Source organism: Suricata suricatta, chromosome 8 (genome assembly GCF_006229205.1).
Source record: "Suricata suricatta isolate VVHF042 chromosome 8, meerkat_22Aug2017_6uvM2_HiC, whole genome shotgun sequence".
Lineage (NCBI taxonomy): Eukaryota > Metazoa > Chordata > Mammalia > Carnivora > Herpestidae > Suricata > Suricata suricatta.
The window spans coordinates 141,117,769-141,134,375 of NC_043707.1; the positions used below are offsets into that span (position 1 = coordinate 141,117,769).

At 62.7% G+C, this 16,607-nt stretch overlaps 2 protein-coding genes across 3 annotated transcripts; one reads left to right on the plus strand and one right to left on the minus strand.

Moving 5' to 3' along the window:
* Positions 1-5,076, plus strand: C1QTNF12 (C1q and TNF related 12). Of its 2 annotated transcripts, XM_029948192.1 has the most exons (8): positions 1-580; positions 3,063-3,179; positions 3,266-3,377; positions 3,469-3,620; positions 4,093-4,201; positions 4,398-4,488; positions 4,616-4,694; positions 4,883-5,076. In XM_029948192.1, exons 1-8 carry the CDS (start codon positions 416-418, stop codon positions 4,979-4,981), a joined length of 924 nt encoding a protein of 307 aa, XP_029804052.1. In that variant the 5' UTR covers positions 1-415; the 3' UTR covers positions 4,982-5,076. The 2 variants fall into 2 exon arrangements, with proteins under 2 accessions (XP_029804052.1, XP_029804053.1); XM_029948193.1 differs by lacking the exon at positions 4,883-5,076 and having other exon boundaries at positions 4,050-4,201.
* A 9,743-nt stretch (positions 5,077-14,819) lies between these two features.
* On the minus strand, positions 14,820-16,607 carry B3GALT6 (beta-1,3-galactosyltransferase 6; the record flags this gene model as incomplete). The annotated part of the gene is made up of 1 exon (XM_029945953.1): positions 14,820-16,607. A coding segment is annotated over one exon (426 nt), but the record flags the coding sequence as incomplete, so codon positions are not given.

Below are 16,607 nucleotides of genomic sequence, written 5' to 3' on the forward strand. Positions count from 1 at the left end.
CCTGGGGGAGGCGCAGCCCCTGCAGCAGCTTACCGCCCCGTCCACGCCCCCGGGGTTGGCTTGGGAGCCCTCCGCGCCAGATCCACCAGTGTGAGCCCTCCCCCTGGGAGCTTCGGGGAGGAGGGGAGGGTTTATTTGGCGCCGGCGCCGGCAGCCAGGGTGCTGTGTGTGAGGGGAGGCGGCGGTGCCCCAGCCTTTGGGGGAGCAGGAGCGCGTCTGCTCGGCCCGCCGGCCTGCCGCTGCTCCAGACACCCTGTGCGCACATGCACCGCTGGCAGCCAGGCGCCTCCTGGGGCCGTGTCCCCGCACGGGGGCCCTGAACACCGGCTGCGCTGCCGCCCCCATGAGCACACGGGGGTGTCCCCACTTGCAGCGCTGAGCCACCGCCGAGGTCCGGAGCTGCGGGCCGGCCACCATGCACTGGGCCTGGGCTGCCTCGGCCCTCCTCTGGGTGCAGCTTGTGCTCCTCGGGGGCATCGGGGCGCGGCGGGAGCCCAAGAGGCCACGGCAGCCCGGCCAGCACACCGAGCACCCTACCGCCACCGCGTCCAACAGCGAGGGGCTGCCAGGCTCCCCCAAGGTACACGTGGGTGCGGGTGTGCACGCCCTTTGTAGGCTTCGGGGGGGGGGGCCTCTGGCTCTGCAGGCCTCCCCATCCTGTCTCCATGAAGTGGGACTTTGGGCAGGATTTGCAGCAGCCGCTATGGGGCAGACACGGGGGTCCCCCCTGGCCCAGAGGAAGGGGAGGGGCAGAGAAGGGCTTCCCAGAGGGGCAACAGTGCCGCCTTTGAAGCCCTGTGTTCCACATGCTTTGATTTGGTGTCATTGCTAATTCAGGAGTGGGTGGGGAGGAGTTCCAGACTCCTCGTTGGGAATCCAGGTCCCCCACCACTTGAGTGGCTGGAGAGGCCAAGGCTAGCCTGGACCCTGTGCCTCCTGGAGGTCCTTGCCCGGACCCCTCACGGAGTAGCCAGGAAGCACCCTCTCTGGCCTCTGGCACAGGCCGCGTCCTACTTATTGGAGTCCCTCTGGCCGCAGTCTGCCCCTGGGGTGCCCTCTGAGACGAAGGATCCCCTCACCTACCTCACCCCGGTCCTCCTCCCTCTTGGGCCTAGTGTCTCCAGAGCGGGCCTCGGAGCTGACCCCGGCAGCACAGGCCTGGTGCTTCGTGCAGCTGCCCGCCTGGGGGCCGCAGGACTGGGAAGAGAGAGGCAGTTGCTGGGGCAGGCCCGCCACCCCCCAGCCCTCGCGCCTTTGATCCTGGCCTCCCGCCTCCCAAGGGCGTCTCTGCGGCGGCCAGCCAGGCTGCTCTCAGCCCACGCGGCCCGTTGGAGCCCGAGGCCCAGTTTTCCAGATGGGCAGGCTGAGCCAGAGAATAGTGGGCTACCGGCAGCCTCTGGGGTAGGCGCAGGTGACGGCGCACGGGGTCCTGAGCAGTCCTGGCCATTCCCTGCCCCACCTGGCATGAGGCAGTCCAGGGACAAACAGGAAAATCTCTATTCCAGGAGTGGTCTCCGTGGGTGGGGGGCTGCATGGGACATATGCCCCAGACAGCCTCCCCGGACACTGGGGCTCCTGCCCGTCCTGCTGGGGATGAGCTCATCTCCCACTTGCCCCCTGCTCCTGCAGCCCTTGGCCCCTAGACACTTCTGATGTACTTGTATCTCAGGGCTGCTGGGTCCTCAGGCCCAGGGGTGGCCTGGGGCGGGGGTGGTGGCAGCCAGGAGGAGTTAGGCAGATACCAGATATGCCAGGAACCAGGACATTCTGAAGTTCTTCTGCTTCTTTTTTAATGTTTAGTTTTGAGAGACAGATCACGAGTGGGGGAGGGGCAGAGAGAGGGAGACACAGAATCAAGCGGGCTTCAGGCTCCGAGCTGTCAGCAGAGAGCCTGATGCGGGGCTCGAACCCATGAACTGTGAGATTATGACCTGAGCCGAAGTCTGACAATCCACTGAGCCCTCCAGATGCTGGACATTCTGAAGTTCCTGATGTCCCTCTCTTCTCTGGGGGGACCCAGACCAGGGGTGGGAGGTACCCTACCCTACCTGCCCTTCCCATCCCCGCCCCCAGGATAGAGACCTGAGGCCCTCGCTTTCCCAGGTCGGGAGGCAGCCCCTGCCCCAGGAGCCTGGCTCTTGCTACATTAGGGACTGAGGGCCTGCCCTGCCTGGGTCAGCTCGGAGAGAGTGGCCAGGGCTCTGCTCACCCCATAGTGGTGGCTCTCTCCCAGCCAGGCCAACATCTGCGGTGTCCTGCCTACTTTATGAGCTCCCTGTTTGGGCCTGGCATGCAGACTTCCTTGGAGACAGGCAGATTCTCTCCCCAACCTACACCCTTACTCAGCATGATGTTTCCCTTCTTTGACTTTGGGGCTTAAGGGGCTCCTGCCTTTTCTGCCCGCCCTGGTGCAGAAACTGGGCTTAGGAGCGGGTGATGGGAGTGGGTGATGGGAGGGGACGGGACACGGTCGTAGGCGGCTCTGCCCTGCCCCTCCCAGCCCTTGCTTGAACAGTGAGGTGGACTGGGTCAGAGCCTGAGGAGCGGGGCCGACTGGAGGGCCCAGGCCGCCAGCTCACACACCTGATGTCCAACACACATCAAGGCCTTGCCGGTCCTCTCTCTGGTTTTGCATGGCTCTGGGACTCTTGAGAAGCCCCCCAGAAAACTTGCTCCTGCTCTAGTAAAGAGCCCACCTCAGCCAGGGCCAGGCCTCTGTTGGGACTTGTGGCGCTGGCCTCGCCTCTACACGGGTGTGCCCATCTGCTTGGAAACAGGGTACGTGGGAGGGGACACGGTCGTGCTAATACAGAACCCAAACCAAGGTGCCTGGACATCAGGCCCTGGCTTCCACAGAGGCCCCAAGCTCTTGTGCGTCCCATCCTGGTTTGGGGCCCCACGGGTGGCCTGCGGTGCCTTGTTGTCACTTTCCTTGTGTGTACCCTGAGTCCTGCCCAAGGTGGCCTGGGCCCTGAGGTTCCTTGCTACGCTCTGGGGGCAGTAAGGCAGGACTTGTTAGGGCCCAGTGGCCAGCACACTAGCCCTGTCCCCTGGCCCTGCAGCCGCCTGAGGCCTTGGGGCCTGAGTTCTCAGATGCCCACATGACATGGCTGAACTTTGTCCGGCGGCCAGATGACGGGGCCTCGAAGAAACGGTGTCGGGGTCGGGACAAGAAGTTGGTGAGCCCCGGGGTCTAAACTCAGGGCAGGGGTGGATGTGGCTCCAAGTGGGACCCTCACTTTTTCCTGTCTCCCCCACCCCCCAGCGAGGCCTCTCTGGCCCCCCGGGCCCCCCTGGGCCCCCTGGGCCCCCAGGCCCCCCCGGTGCAGCAGTCAACCAGGAGACCCTGTTGCAAGAGTTTCAGGAGATGCTGAAAGGTGAGGTCCCTGTCCCAGACTCTTCCTGCCTGGGCCCCGGGGGGGACCCCACACTGATCCCCAGGTGCTGGCCTCACCCTTTCCCCCACAGAGGCCACTGAGCGCCGGTTCTTGGGGCTGCTGGGCCCCTTGTTGCCTGAAGGGACAGGCGGGCAGCTGGTGGCTGAGGCCTTCCACTGTGGACTGAAGGGACCCGTGGTTGTGGACGAGGAGACACTGGTGGAGCTACAAGGCTTCCAGGCTGTGAGCGGGCTTGGGGCCGGGGCGGGGGGCTGTCCTGGTCCTCTTGGGGTGTCTGCTGCAGGCCTTCCTCATGTACCAGCAGGGGCCAGCGGGGGTGGGTGTGTGTGATGCCAGGTCGGCTCCCCACCGCTGGGCAGGGCTCACTGCCAGCCCGGGACAGCCACCCAGCCCATACACGCGGGGGGAGGTGACCTGGGTCAGGGTTGGCAGGTTTCGTGTGCCGTGATTTTGGGTGAGATCCAAGGTGGCCAGGAGGCAGGGATACCTTTCCAGGTGGGGGCTCTTGAGAGTTCATCCATCTCTTGGGGCCTGGAGCCTGTGCCCAGAGGCCCAGGTGGGCATAGACACATAGGTCACCCCCCACCCCCCATCTTGCCCACCTGGGGCCTGCTTGGGGTGGCAGCTGTGGGTCACGGGCGCCTCCCCCAGGCTGGATGCACTGCAGCCGGCTGTTACCCTGCTGTCCCTGCAGCCCACCGCCCAGGGCGCCTTCCTGCGGGGCTCTGGCCTGAGCCTGGCCTCGGGTCGGTTCACAGCCCCACTGACCGCCATCTTCCAGTTCTCTGCCAGCCTGCACGTGGGTGAGTGGGGCCGGCTCCCAGATGCCTCCTGCTCCACCCCCGCCTCCCTGGGGGTCTCACGCCCACCCTTCCCCAGCCCTCGACCGCTCCTGAGCCTACATCTGGCAGTGTGTCCTGAAGCCCCCTGGCCCTGGCCCCTGCCCCTCTCTGCTCCATTCTCCCTGAGGGCTGCTGCAGGCGGGGCCTGTCTCCACAGACCACAGGGAGCTGCAGGGGAGGGCACGGCGGCGGGCTCGGGACACAGTACGGGCGCTTGTCTGCATTGAGTCCCTGTGTCACGGACACATGTGAGTGGGCCTTCCCGGGGGTGGGGGGGGAATCACAGGGGGTGGTGTGACTGCACTGCGTAGAGGGTGGGGTCCTGGCCCCACAGCCAACTGTGCCCTCTCCCTCATCCTGCGGTGTCCCGTACAGGTCCCTGGAGGCCATCTCGGGCCTGGAGAGCCGCGGCAGGCTCTTCACTGTGCAAGTTCAGGGCCTGCTGCACTTGCAGGTGAGGCTTCGTGGCTGGAAGGGGTGGGAGGAGCCTAGGCTCGGAGCATGAGCCTAGCACTGCCCAGCGCCAGCCAGGCAACCCCTGGGGTGGGTGCTGCATGGTGGGGCCTGAGCTGCATCCTCCATAAGCTCCCTCTGGGCAGGCGGGTGCCGTGGGTGGGGACATCCACTGTGGGGTGTCTGCAGGCTGGACAGTACGCCTCGGTCTTTGTGGACAACGGGTCCGGAACCACCCTCACCATCCAGAGTGGCTCCAGCTTCTCCGGCCTGCTCCTGGGCACGTGAGGGCCAGAGGGGGGCGAGGAGCAGCTGCTGGCCCTCCTGCCCCCACTGTCCTCTGCAAAACGTGTGGTCGCAGCAATAAAGAGCTCTCAGCCCTCGCTGTCGCCTGGTCACTGTGTAGTCATGGAGGTGGGGGGTGCTTGGAGGCAGCAGTCTATGGATACCTGAAGGGCCAGGGGCCCAGACCCGTTCAGCACTAGAGGTCCCAGAAGTTGGTTGGATGGCGGCCGGATGCCTGCTGTGCCTGTCTGGGGTGCAGAGGGCAAGGTGGGGAGCCCTCGGGAGGGCTGTGTCCTGTGGGGGCAGGTGCAGAGAGCACATGGGTGTGGGCCACGCACAAGATCGAATGTGTGTGTGCAAGCCCCCAGCACCGCACATGAACCCTGGGGGTGTTCCTGCCCTCAGGTGCTGAGTGCGCGTGAGTTTGCGGGGCCGGGCCCAGGGCTGCCCAGGCCCAGGCTGGCAGGGCACCTCACTAACTCCCCACCTCTCCTTGGTGGCTGCCACATCAGGTGGACGCACACTCCAGGTAGGGTGGCCAAGGCCCTGCCTGCCGGTCCTGTGGGTTTGGGGCCCTCTACCCCTACTCCGTTTTGGCTCCAGCAAACCCAGACCAAAGAATGTAAATTGATCTTGGGATGTCTGGGCCTCTGCCGAGCAGCTGAGATACTATCTCTGGTTGGCACCTGGGTCCTCGGCAGGCAGCCCCACCGGGAGGGCTGAGGCCAGGCCCCTGACCCCTCCACAGAGGCCTTAGGGCTGGAGGTGGGGCTCGGTTCTGCAGCAGCAGGGCCTGAAGCCCCATTTCCAAAGCTGAGCAGGGAAGGATCTCTTGCACCCTGCAGATGGAGGGACGGGCTAGGAGGAGGGCAAGGGCTCTGGGGTCTGCTTGCAGGCTCAGGGGGCAGGGATAGGAGGTAGGGCAGGTAGAGGTTGGAGCCTGAGGGCCATTATCCAGCCCCTCCCCCTGGGGGCCCTGACCCTCGAGGTGAGGGGAGGGGGATGGTGGGGGTGGCGGGAGCATGGGAGGGACCCTCCCTGCAGCCTGTTGGGTAATGAGGCAGGAGAGTAGTGGTGCTGGGCTGGCGCCAGCCCATGCAGCAACCGGCTTGGCCGATGACCCGTCCCCACCTCTCGCTCTGGTCGCCCCAGGGTGGCGTCAGGAGCTGAGGGGACGAGTAGGGGGTGTCTCTGCTTCACAGTGGCTGCAGGCGCCAGCCTGGTCTGAGTGGGGACGTTCTGGCAGCTTGTGGGGGTGGGGTCTCCAGTGAGGAGGTTGGGAAAGGAGGGGCACATGGGAGGCAGAGGCTTGGGAGGATGCACTGTCCCCCACTTCCCATTACCGAGGTCCTGCTCCAGACCAGCCAAGCTTGGCTCGGCCATGGGCACCAGTCCGTGCTCACCCTCATTTACAGAGGGGTAACAGCCTATGGGCAGACGGGACAGCCCCCAGACTCTCAGCCGTGCCTGGGGCCTCACTGCATCCAGGAGTTTTCCTGAAGGTCCTTCAACACCAGCCCGTCCCCCACCCGGCCTGGTCCAGGAGGGGGCAGCTCTTACCATATCCAGACCTGCTCTGGGGGCTGTGATGACAGAGATGGAGACCCAAGACCTGCAGAGAGTGACAGACAGGTGATGACAGATGAGAGGCCCTGAGGACAAGGACGAACCAGGCCAGCCCCTTGGAGCCCACGGCGGGCAGGTAGCCAGGGCCAGGTTGTGGCGCCTGACTGCTCCTGCCTCCGGTCTGTCTGGTCCCCCTCCCCGTTTCTGCCCCCTAATCAGAGGCCATCAGGCACTGAGCTGTAATTCCCCTGGACGCTGTCTCAGCCTCTGTGGCTGAGCTTGTGGGAGCAAAGGTGTGGGGGGGTTGGGGGGGCTGTCAAGACTGCCAATCAGCATCGAGCGCTGTGAACTGGGGTGGTCACGGCGTTCAGGCCCCAGGCTCAGGCCCCCAAGGACACAGGCTGGACCCCCAGTGTGAACAAGGGGCCAGTGCAGGGCGAGGGTCCCAAAGGCCTACCCTGGACCCAGCTGCATCATCTTCTCTCAGTTCTCCTGCCTTCCCGAGAGCCCAGGTTCAGCCCTCACAGATATAAAAGGAAAGCAGTCTTCTGTCAAATGGAGAAGATCAAGATTCTCATGTAGCTGGCTGTGGGACCTGCTTCAGTGGAAGCTTGCTGCTGTGCTGCCTTCGACCCAAACTGTGGTGTTTGAAAAGCTCCCTGAGGACTCGGGAGGGGTTGGAGTCCCCTAAGTGGCCCCGGGCCCCTGCAGTGGTGCCCAGCCTGAGTGGGGTTCCAGGGAGTGGCAGGGCCTGAGAGATGGGGCTGCTCTGGTTTCGCAGCTGGACTCCGGGGTGACCTGAGCGTCTGGCTGGGCCGCGTAGCTCTAGATAGCCTTGGGTTGACCGTTGACCCCAAGCCCTGCCCAGGAGCAGCAGGAAGTAATGGGCTGAGCTCACTGACCTCTTTTAGGGCTCAGTCCCAGAACCTCCACCTGACCCTGGGGCTTTCCTGGCAGGGCTCCAGGCCCTGCTGTGCTAGGTAGGGGTTCCTGGGAGGGGGCATGCTTCCTCTGGCACCCCCCAGCCTTCTACTGCCAGATCTCCGGTCTTGGGTCCATGGCCAGGCTGCACCTGACGGGCCTACCTTGGGGCACTGGGGGTGGGGTGTCTCAGGGTTGGGTCATAGCCTGGCCCTCCAGTGCCCTCCACGAGCTGTATAGTTTGAGTGCAGACGGGAACGTGGGCATCTGGTTCAGGACAGCTGGAAAGTCCTCTTGGGGGCCAGGAGCCCCCAGTGGCTTAGCAGCCAGGCTCCCAACCTAGCTCCATGGCAGGAGGCTGGGAGGGCAGGATGGGGGTTCCTGGCTATGAGCAAGAAGGCTGCCTGGCCCCTCACCCCATGACCCTCCTTTGCGGGGATTGTGGGGTAGGACAGGGTAGGGGCTTCCAGAAGAGCACCCCTCCACCAGCCCAGGCCCTGGGGTACCTGGAAGAGTGTGGACTTTGTGACAGAGCCAGGACAGGCTGGCTCTTTGTGGCCAGGGCCCCGCTTTGGGTGTGACTTCCCCCCCTCACGTTGGGCCTCGGGCTTGTGAGGGGGAGGGCTGTTCCAAAGGTGGCTGCCTGTCCTCCGGGCACACCTGGAAGGTTGTCACATCCAGACGGGTCATCCCGACCTCTGTGACCTGGACCAGGGACTGAGAGTTGGCCTGGAGAGCGGGGGGTGGGGGTGGGGTGGGGTGGGTCTGGGTGGACATGTCTGTGCCTCTCTCTGGGCTCCTGTGCTGCCCTGCTGTCCTGTGGCGGCTGTGACAGTGTCTCTGGGGCAGTGGAGCTGCCCTGTTCTCCTGGGTCTGTGTGACGTGTGTGGGGTGGAGTCTCTATCTTCGCAGTCTTTGCCCTGGGACCGGGGCTTGTTTGCTGAGCTAGAATCGCCAGGCTCCTTGGGAGCAAATACAGGGCAGGCGTCCGGGACCCAGTGGCTGGAGCTCCCGGCCAGCCAGTTACCGAGCTGGGGAATGGCTGTTCTTGGAGTCCTTGGCGTCAAGGAGGCCGGCTGGTGAGGCCATGTAGGTGGTCACAAAACCGCTGGACTCGGGTGGGGATGTGCATCTGCCAGACCCCCAGCTGGACTCTCTGTGACAGCTGGGGGCTCTGGGTGCTGGGGGCAAGGGAGAGGGCTTCCTCACCCCCAAGGAGAAGCCTGCCGCACATTGTCCTGGGACAGAAGCTCCCTGGGGGCACCTGAGGTGTCTGATCTAAGGCCGGGCAGCCCTCCTCTGGGGAGCAGGGTGGGGCACTGCCCTCCTCTGGGGAGCAGGGTGGGGCACTGCATCCCAGGGTCTTGCTCACTGACTGGGCTTGAACAGTGCACCTTATGGGCTCTGAGTTCAGGCTGCTCCGAGCTCTGCATGACCTTAGGGCCCTGCCTCAGGGTCAGCCAGGAGCCGAGGCCTTCAGCATCTGAGGGGCTCCCGGGGCCCAGACCCTGCAGCTGGGTCAAGGAGGGCTGGGGAGCATGTCCAGACGTTGAGACTATACCCTGACGCGTGCCTGCTGCCGCCATCCGCACGTCCGCCCCCTTGGGAGTCTTACGGTGTGCACAGGCGGGCTGGCCTGGGGTGCGGGGGGACAAAAGGCCTTTGTTCAGGAGGGTTTGGGGCACAGCCCCTGCCCCGGGCCAGTGACTCACGGTCCCTCTGGTGTGATAATGTCAGTTTTGCAACAGCCGGCATGTCACACACACACCCAGGGAGGCTTCCAGGGTGGGAGGGACCCCCGCCTGCACTCGCAGCCCCTCCAGGCGGCTCTGTCGGAACTTGGGTGTGGGAGGGGGTGGCAGCGGGGACAGGAGTGAACAGGAAGGGTGTCAGAGGGCCAAGTGAAACTCCATTTATGAAGTAAAGCTCCAGGAGCAACTGCTCAGCCTCACTGCAGCCCCTTGCCTGCCTCCCGGCCCCCCGCTGTAGCCCTGAATCCCTGAAGCTGGCCCCAGGAGCCCGTGCCCTGGGGCCTGAGCCAAGGCGGCACTTCAGTGCCTTCTGTGGGATTCTCTGACTGCGCCCCCTCCCCTGGGGCCAGAGTGACAGGCTAGGGGCCTACCTGGGGTATGCTCAGAGGGGCTGACAAGGTGACTCCTGTTGCAGGCTTGAGCCTAGCTCTGGCCACCCTTCTGTCACTTCCTTTGCAAGATCTAGTGGGTGCCCGTGTCAGGGTGCAGGGGCCCCTTGTGGCTTGGGCCGTTGAGGTCCTCAGATGCCGCTGGAGGGAGGGGGCAGGCCATGGATTTCCTTCCCCTCAGGTCAGCAGGCTGGGCCAGGCCCTGGGCCAGTGGGAGGCAGGGTGTGGGTGAGGGGACTCACCAGGCTCCCGCCCTGTGGTGTCTACTCCGGTCCGAAGTCCGGGCTCTGTCCGGTGGACGGCGCAGCACAGGGTCCAGGGTGCTCTGTGGCTCTGGCTACTCCCTAGCCACGAGCGTCAAGCAGTGCCATGAGCAGCTGAGGTCTGCTTGGTGGGCCTGTCACTGGTTCTCTATGACCCTGCTGCTGGCAGCAGGGTGTCTGGGGCTGTGTGCAGAGGAAGTGCAGGGACCTGGGGCCAGAGGCGACGGGGCACCTGGGCAGGTGGCCCCAGGTGTGTGTGGGAGAGCCCCTGACCCTCCTGCCGGGTGGCAGTGACCAGCGGAGCCGCTGCCCCTTGCTTTCCCCACTGCCACCCACCTGCCCAGGGCTCCCTTCCTGGGGAGACCTTTCATCTCCAAGCTCAAGTGGAGGTCCCTCTATAGAGACTCTTGACCCTCATCACTTCCTGGGTCCCCCCACACCCCACTCCTGAGATGGCTCAGGTGTAGCCTTCAGGTCTGTGTCAAGGGTGAGGGGCAGAAGCCCTCCATGCCCATCAATAGCTTCTGCAGAGCTTGGGTGCCCTCAGAGCAGGTCGGCAGAAGCCCTAGCCCCCAGGCTCGGCACGCTCTCCAGGTACCCACCAGTGGCATGGGGCTAGATGGACACTCCTGGGCACCTGTTGGTGCTCAGACCGGAGGCCACACCTCTGCCCAGTCTTCTGACTTGGGAAAATGAGGCTGGCATCCAGAATGGGGTCCCACATGCCTGGACCCTCCCAGAATGTGTCCCTCTGGTCCTGGTGCCCAGCCCTAGCCTTGCAGAACTGCTCATCTTTCCTGATTTCACTCATTTCCTGTTATGGGCCCCTCGGGGGCCACAGGGAAGGCCAGGAGCTGGGAGTGGTCACTCTGCACGGATGGCCTGGGCCTCCATGAGACCTCCTAAAACCAGGCCCTGGCGGGTCAGCATGCCTGAGCCTCAGCCCGCGGGGGCCTGCCGAGGCCCCGCTGCATGTCTTGCCACTACAGCTGGAGCAGAGGCTGCCAGTCTCCTCTCTCGCCTCCCACTCTCCTCCCCTGCCCCCTGCACCACTCCTCAGGCCACACCACCCAGTGTGCACCTGCGATGGCACCCCGCAGTGGGGGAGGTGCAGGGTCCCTGAGGAGGAAGGGGTGAGGGGCTCCACAGACACCCAGCAGAGGACAGTCCCCAGGGCATGTGGGCCCCAGGACGCATGGGTGGTGGGGTGTTTTGTTCGCTTTGGGTGATCTCCGAAGCAGTCAGTCCAGTGGGCAGGGTTGCCTGGCTATGACCTGGCCACGGTGCTGGGCCTTCTGCAGGAGACTGTGAGGGCATGTGATGGGGGACAGGGATGGATGGGGGGGCCAACGGCACCATCCACAGGGAAGATGGGGCTCAGGAAGGGCTGGGTCAGAGGACAGTGTGGGGTAAGTGGGGGGGGGTGAGAGGAGAGGGTAGGGAGCTCCGGGGGGTAGCCCAGCCTGGCAGTGAGCCCACCCTGGCCCTGAAGATGGGGGCATGGGTGCCCACAGAGGCCAGGTGATGGGATTATTTCAGCTCAAGCTGCAGGATGTGGGGAAGATCCCTCTGGGTGGGTGCTGGAAGGTGACCCCTGAGGGAGACTCTGGAGTGGCGAGTCATGGGGTGTCAGGGACGAGGAGACTCACAGGGCTTGGACTGTGACCCCTCGAGAGCCCAGTGTTTGCTGAGGCCAGGCTGTGGTTTAAGGAGTGACACAGTAGGCCTTCCACCTGCTCCCTAGACTCCAGGCAGGAGCGAGACACAAGCTCAGCCCAGGGCACACATATCAGGAGGAAAACCAGCCGAGCCTTTCTCCAAACCCTTGAGTCCAGAGTACAAGCAGCAAAGAGCAAATCGGGTATAATCCGGTCTTCACTGGGGTACTTGCTGCCCAGATGCCTTTGAACACGGGGTTCTCCATGGTTCCTCTGGAGGCCCCAGTCGGGGCTGGGTGCCTGGCCTGCTTTAGGCCTGTCTGTGGTCAGCAGCCATGTGCTCCCTGGGTCCCAGACTGGAAGGCACATAATGGGGACCAGGCGCCTGGGTCAGGGGGGTCTGGGGGGGGGGCACTGGCTATCCCCGTCAGACCCTGCAGACTCTGGCCATGACCCAGCCAGTCCCTTACTCCCAGCCCAGACGCTGGACACCGGGAAGCTGGCTTCTGTGAGGGAGGGTCTGTGCTGAGCCGTGGGAGGCCTACCCAGCCAGAGGTGTGGGGTCTGTGATGCCCAGAGAGTGATTGCAGACAGCTAGGAGGCATCGGGGCCGGTGGGCATCAGGAGCTGTGCTGCTCTGGGGCTCACCCAGGAGCCTGTGGTCCCTTTGCTGCTTGGAGTCCTCCTCCGACAGGTGCGTGTCCTGGGAAAGCCTCCCCCACGGTGGCCTGTCTCCTTCAGACCTTACCATGTCCCTGAGCCTTCCCAGCTCCTGCCACCAGGTGGATCCAGGCTTCTGGGGGATCTGGATGGGGCAGGGCGTTCTCGGTTCAGAGCCAGGGGGAATGGGGCAGATGATGGGGTACAGCACCAACCCTAAGGGTCCAGCTGTGGGTGCTCCTGGTCACCACACAGCTCCCAGCTCCCCTCCCAGCAGGGCTGTGTGCCCCCTTCATGATGGCCGGCCATCCTAGGGAGCACTGCCTCCTCCAGCCTATCTTGGGTCCCACACTTCTCTTTTTTGTATTGGGATTCATGATGTTATATCTGTTTTTAAATTAAAAATTAAAGATGATTGTAAATTCAATGTGGTTGTGACAAATAACACAGAGAAGGGCCATGTTCACCTCACCCAGTGTCCCCAAATGGTAGCCTTGCAAAACTACTGGACAATATCACAAGCAGGTCACTGGCACTCAGGCCAGATGTGGGACAGTTCCATCCCCCGGAGAACCCACCTCCCCTCCTTTCCAAGTCCCCTCCTTGACCCCTGGCAGCACTGTCTATAATTGTGACCATCCAAGAATGTCACTGAAATGGGAGCAGCCAGCAGGCCCACTTCTGGGGATTGGCTTTTCTTGCTTGACGTAATTCTTTGGAGAGTCATCCTGTCACTGCCAGTGTTTCTGGAGTTTCAACACTGGAGCCCTGGGGCCTTGGCCGAAGCGCTGTCCCTATGCCCCCGTCTCTTCCTCCATCCGCCAGGGCTGCACGCCAGCCCGCAGAAGTGCTGCATGCTGGCGCCGGCTCGTTATCCTGGTCCTGACGGCTCAGGTCCTCTCTCCTGACACCCGCTCTCCACACTGGCCCTGGGGCGGGGAGGGGCAGGACCAGGGCCCTCCATGAGGGGAGGTGCATCACTTGAGGTGGTGCCGGGTGCCCCCATGCCCCTCTGGCCCTCACGCTCTGCAAGCGTGGGCTCTGACAGGCACGGAAAGAGAGACTGGCTTGTCTGGAAGAAGAGTTGGCTGTCCTGGGTCCTAAAGCCGTAGTAAAAATCAGTTTGGTGGTCTGACTCCCCATCTCCCAAGAGCCTACTATCTCCCAGGCCCTGGGCGGGTGCTGGGCTCAGCCACTGGTGTATAGTGCACACTTGTCCAGGTGGTGTGGAGCCCACGGTGTGTGCCTCAGTGGGTGGGAGGCACAGTCTGGGGAGGACCACCCTGACTTGGAGAGCCTGCCAGCCTGGGCAGGCTCTGTCCGCGGGCCCCAGGACCGCAGGGAAGCTGACGGCCGAGGGTCAACTCCAACGTGTGGTCTGAATCTTGAGGTCACAACTGCAGTAATGATGTGCAGTCAGCCCAGAAGAGGGTCTGTTCTGTCTTGAAATTTAATTGCTTCAGTTGAACAATAGGAAGTCTCCATTTTTGTCAAAACTGGTTGCCTACTGGCACTTTCGTGTGATTCAACCAAATGCTAAATCTTGTAGGTCCCCTCCTTGCAAGAGACATGTCTGGGTTTTTAGTTTTTTTTTTACTAGGAGGCCTTGGACGTGGCTGCCATGCTTCCCATGGAATGCACTTGGGAGAAACCGGAAACTGCAGTGGGACTGCAATGCCCGGCAGGGGTCTGGAGGCCCAGCCCTCGGCTTGGATCCTGGCTCTGCCACCCACACGTGGGTCCCAGCAAGCTGTCTGGTCTGTCCAAGCACCACCTCCGCGTCTGAAAAACGGACATAGGCACGTGCCGACTCCTTCGACGATTCCGAGGTTCACACAACACGTCTAGGTGAAAATGGTCAGCAGGGTCCCTTTCTGCTCACCCGGTGTCCCCAAACCCGGACCCTCTCATGAATCCTTGCCCTGTAAACCAGGTGTTCACAGGGGGCCATCAGTCCTGGCTCGAGCTGGCCAATCAGAAAGCTCACATTCACCTTGTAATCAGAATCTGTCAGATCTCGGACCTCTCTGGCCCAGCATCCACCTTCTAAAAGGAGAATTGCAACCACAAGACCATGCCCTGTTTCCTTCGGGCCCTAGACTCCAAATTTTGGATATCCTTGTGCCTTTCAACAAAAACAACCCAAACCTGCTGCTATGGACTGTGTCCCCCAAAACTCAGACTGAAGCCTTGACCCCCAACGTGATAGAACCTGGAGGCAGTGTTAGCTGAGGTCATGCGGGTGGGCCCTCTGATGGGATCAGTGTTCTTGTAAAAAGAGACACTTGCTTCGGCTGTCTCTCGCCACAAGGCCGCAGTGAGAAGGCAGCTACCTGCACGCCAGGAAGAGGCCCTCACAACCCAGCCCGGGTGGCAGGCGCATCCGGCGTCACAGCCTCCAGGACCAGGACGCGCGTCTGCTGTCGAAGCTGCATTGTCTGCAGTGTTCGGTTACCATGGCCCGAGCTAAGACACCTGCTCTTGACGTTTGTGGCCCGAGGACACACAAGGATGGCAAGGAAAAGGCTGGTCTGCACTGCCCCGAAGCGGACTGCAGACCCTGTGGCGGCACCGCCAGGCTCCTGAGGCCGCAAACCCACGTCAGACTCCAGAATCACACGCACTGCACTGAGGGCTCTTGGCTGCCCGGAGCTTCTTCATTTATTTTACTTCCGTGGTGGTTGCAGCGCTCACTTTTCACATTTAATGGGGGGAAAAGGAAAACCAAATCTTCCAAGGATGTGTTAATGTACGAGAGGGTGATCAGTCGCAGGAGGGGTGCATGTAAATGCCTTCTGTCTTCGAAAGGACACGCCAGCCAGCAAAGCCTGGCTGTTTTCTTAGGACAGAATGTGGGAAACCTCACCAATGCTTCCAAGGGTTCAGATTCCTGGAACTTGGTTGCGCCCCGAGTCTAAAATAACAGATGTGCGTGTGAGAAGCACTTGCTCTGCACGGCTGTGAGGAAGCCTTAAAAGGAGTCTTTTCAGAAACAGACAATGGGGCTGACCTTCCAGTGTAAACTGGAAAGAGAAACGGACAGTTTTAGAATTCTTCCACATTTAAACACATGCAGCAACGGGTCTACAACTCAAGCTGTAAAAACAGATTAATCCACAAATTCCAGGTTCTGATAGAAAAGTCTTCCCTTAAATAATTAAAAAAAAACTGAGACCCACAAGCTCCCAACTTAAACTCTTATCTACACAAATTTACAATATTTATAAGTCACAGGGTAGCACCGAATTACATTTATCACAAATTCACTCTGGAGCAACACAGACCAAAATACTGCTGAAGCAAAGTAACAGTAACAGCAAGTTAAATTTTGGACTTCACGTGACAAACAGTACCAACATGGATGCATGAAAGAAGATAAGCTAACTCTGTAAATCTAGAGCAGTTCTGATCAAAAGACACTGGACGGTGTACAACACAGTGAAGTCGCAACATGCAAGGGCCTGAGGGGCAGTTCCCTGCAGCCACGGCTCTTGGCCCAGCGAGCACCTTCGCCGACTGTTGCCACAGGATGCGGGACAGGACACAGTCTCCACCCCTGAGCGAGTCCAGATTCTTTCTCTGCCGTCAGCTTCTGCCTCTCGCCGCCTGCCCCTACCTCGGGAGAGGCCAGTGCGACTGCAGGGCCCTGCAGGCACACCGGAAGCTGGGCATCTGCACATGCCGGCCGCCATCCAGGGACGAGGTGCTTCTGCCTGGGCACAAGGTGTCACTCCCCAGCGAGGCCCCAGGGTGGCCGCTGGGGTGCACAGCCCTGGGGGCACCCCAGAGCGAGGACCTACAAGCTGTCCGCCGCCGCTTGGCGTCTGCCCCGCAAACCCTACTGGCCGCCGCAGAAACCAGGTCCCCGTGAGGGCTGGGCTCCTGGACAACCAGCCGGAACCCGTGGGCCTCGCCGGTGCAAGGCCACCTCTGCGGCTGCCCCACGGGGCCCTGAGCGACCATCGCGGCGGTGGCGGCCTCCCTCGCGGCCCGGCTCAGGGGATGCCCTCCTTCCTCTGACAGCACTGCGAGGGCGGCGCGGACCAGTCGTAGACGTAGGACAGGCGCAGCTGCACCTCCTGCCGGCACAGGTGGCCCTCCCGCGTCAGCGTCTGGTGCTTCTCCAGCATGTCCTCCAGGCTCTGCTTGTGCGTCACCAGGTACTGGTTGCTGCAGCCGCGGGACTTGTACTCGGTGTCGAAGCGCGGGTCGTGCTCGCGCTGGACGTCCACCGGCGCCAGCCAGGCGCCCAGGGACACGTCCTCGCTGTGCCACGCGCGCAGGTACTCGCGGCTGAGGCGCAGGTAGTGCACCAGGTCGGCCGAGAGCACATAGCCGCCGCCCAGCGCGTAGGGCAGGTAGTAGTCACAGAGCTGCCAGGCGGCCTCGCGCCAGCGGCCCCCGGGCTTGACGCGGCCGCG

Bases quoted from the DNA above. Each gene is read 5' to 3' on its own strand.
- C1QTNF12 (XM_029948192.1), top strand. From the start codon at position 416: ATGCACTGGGCCTGGGCTGCCTCGGCCCTCCTCTGGGTGCAGCTTGTG. The intron at 3,180-3,265 runs GTGAGCCCCGGG...CCCACCCCCCAG, and splicing joins GGGGTCGGGACAAGAAGTTG to CGAGGCCTCTCTGGCCCCCC. The intron at 3,378-3,468 runs GTGAGGTCCCTG...TTTCCCCCACAG, and splicing joins GTTTCAGGAGATGCTGAAAG to AGGCCACTGAGCGCCGGTTC.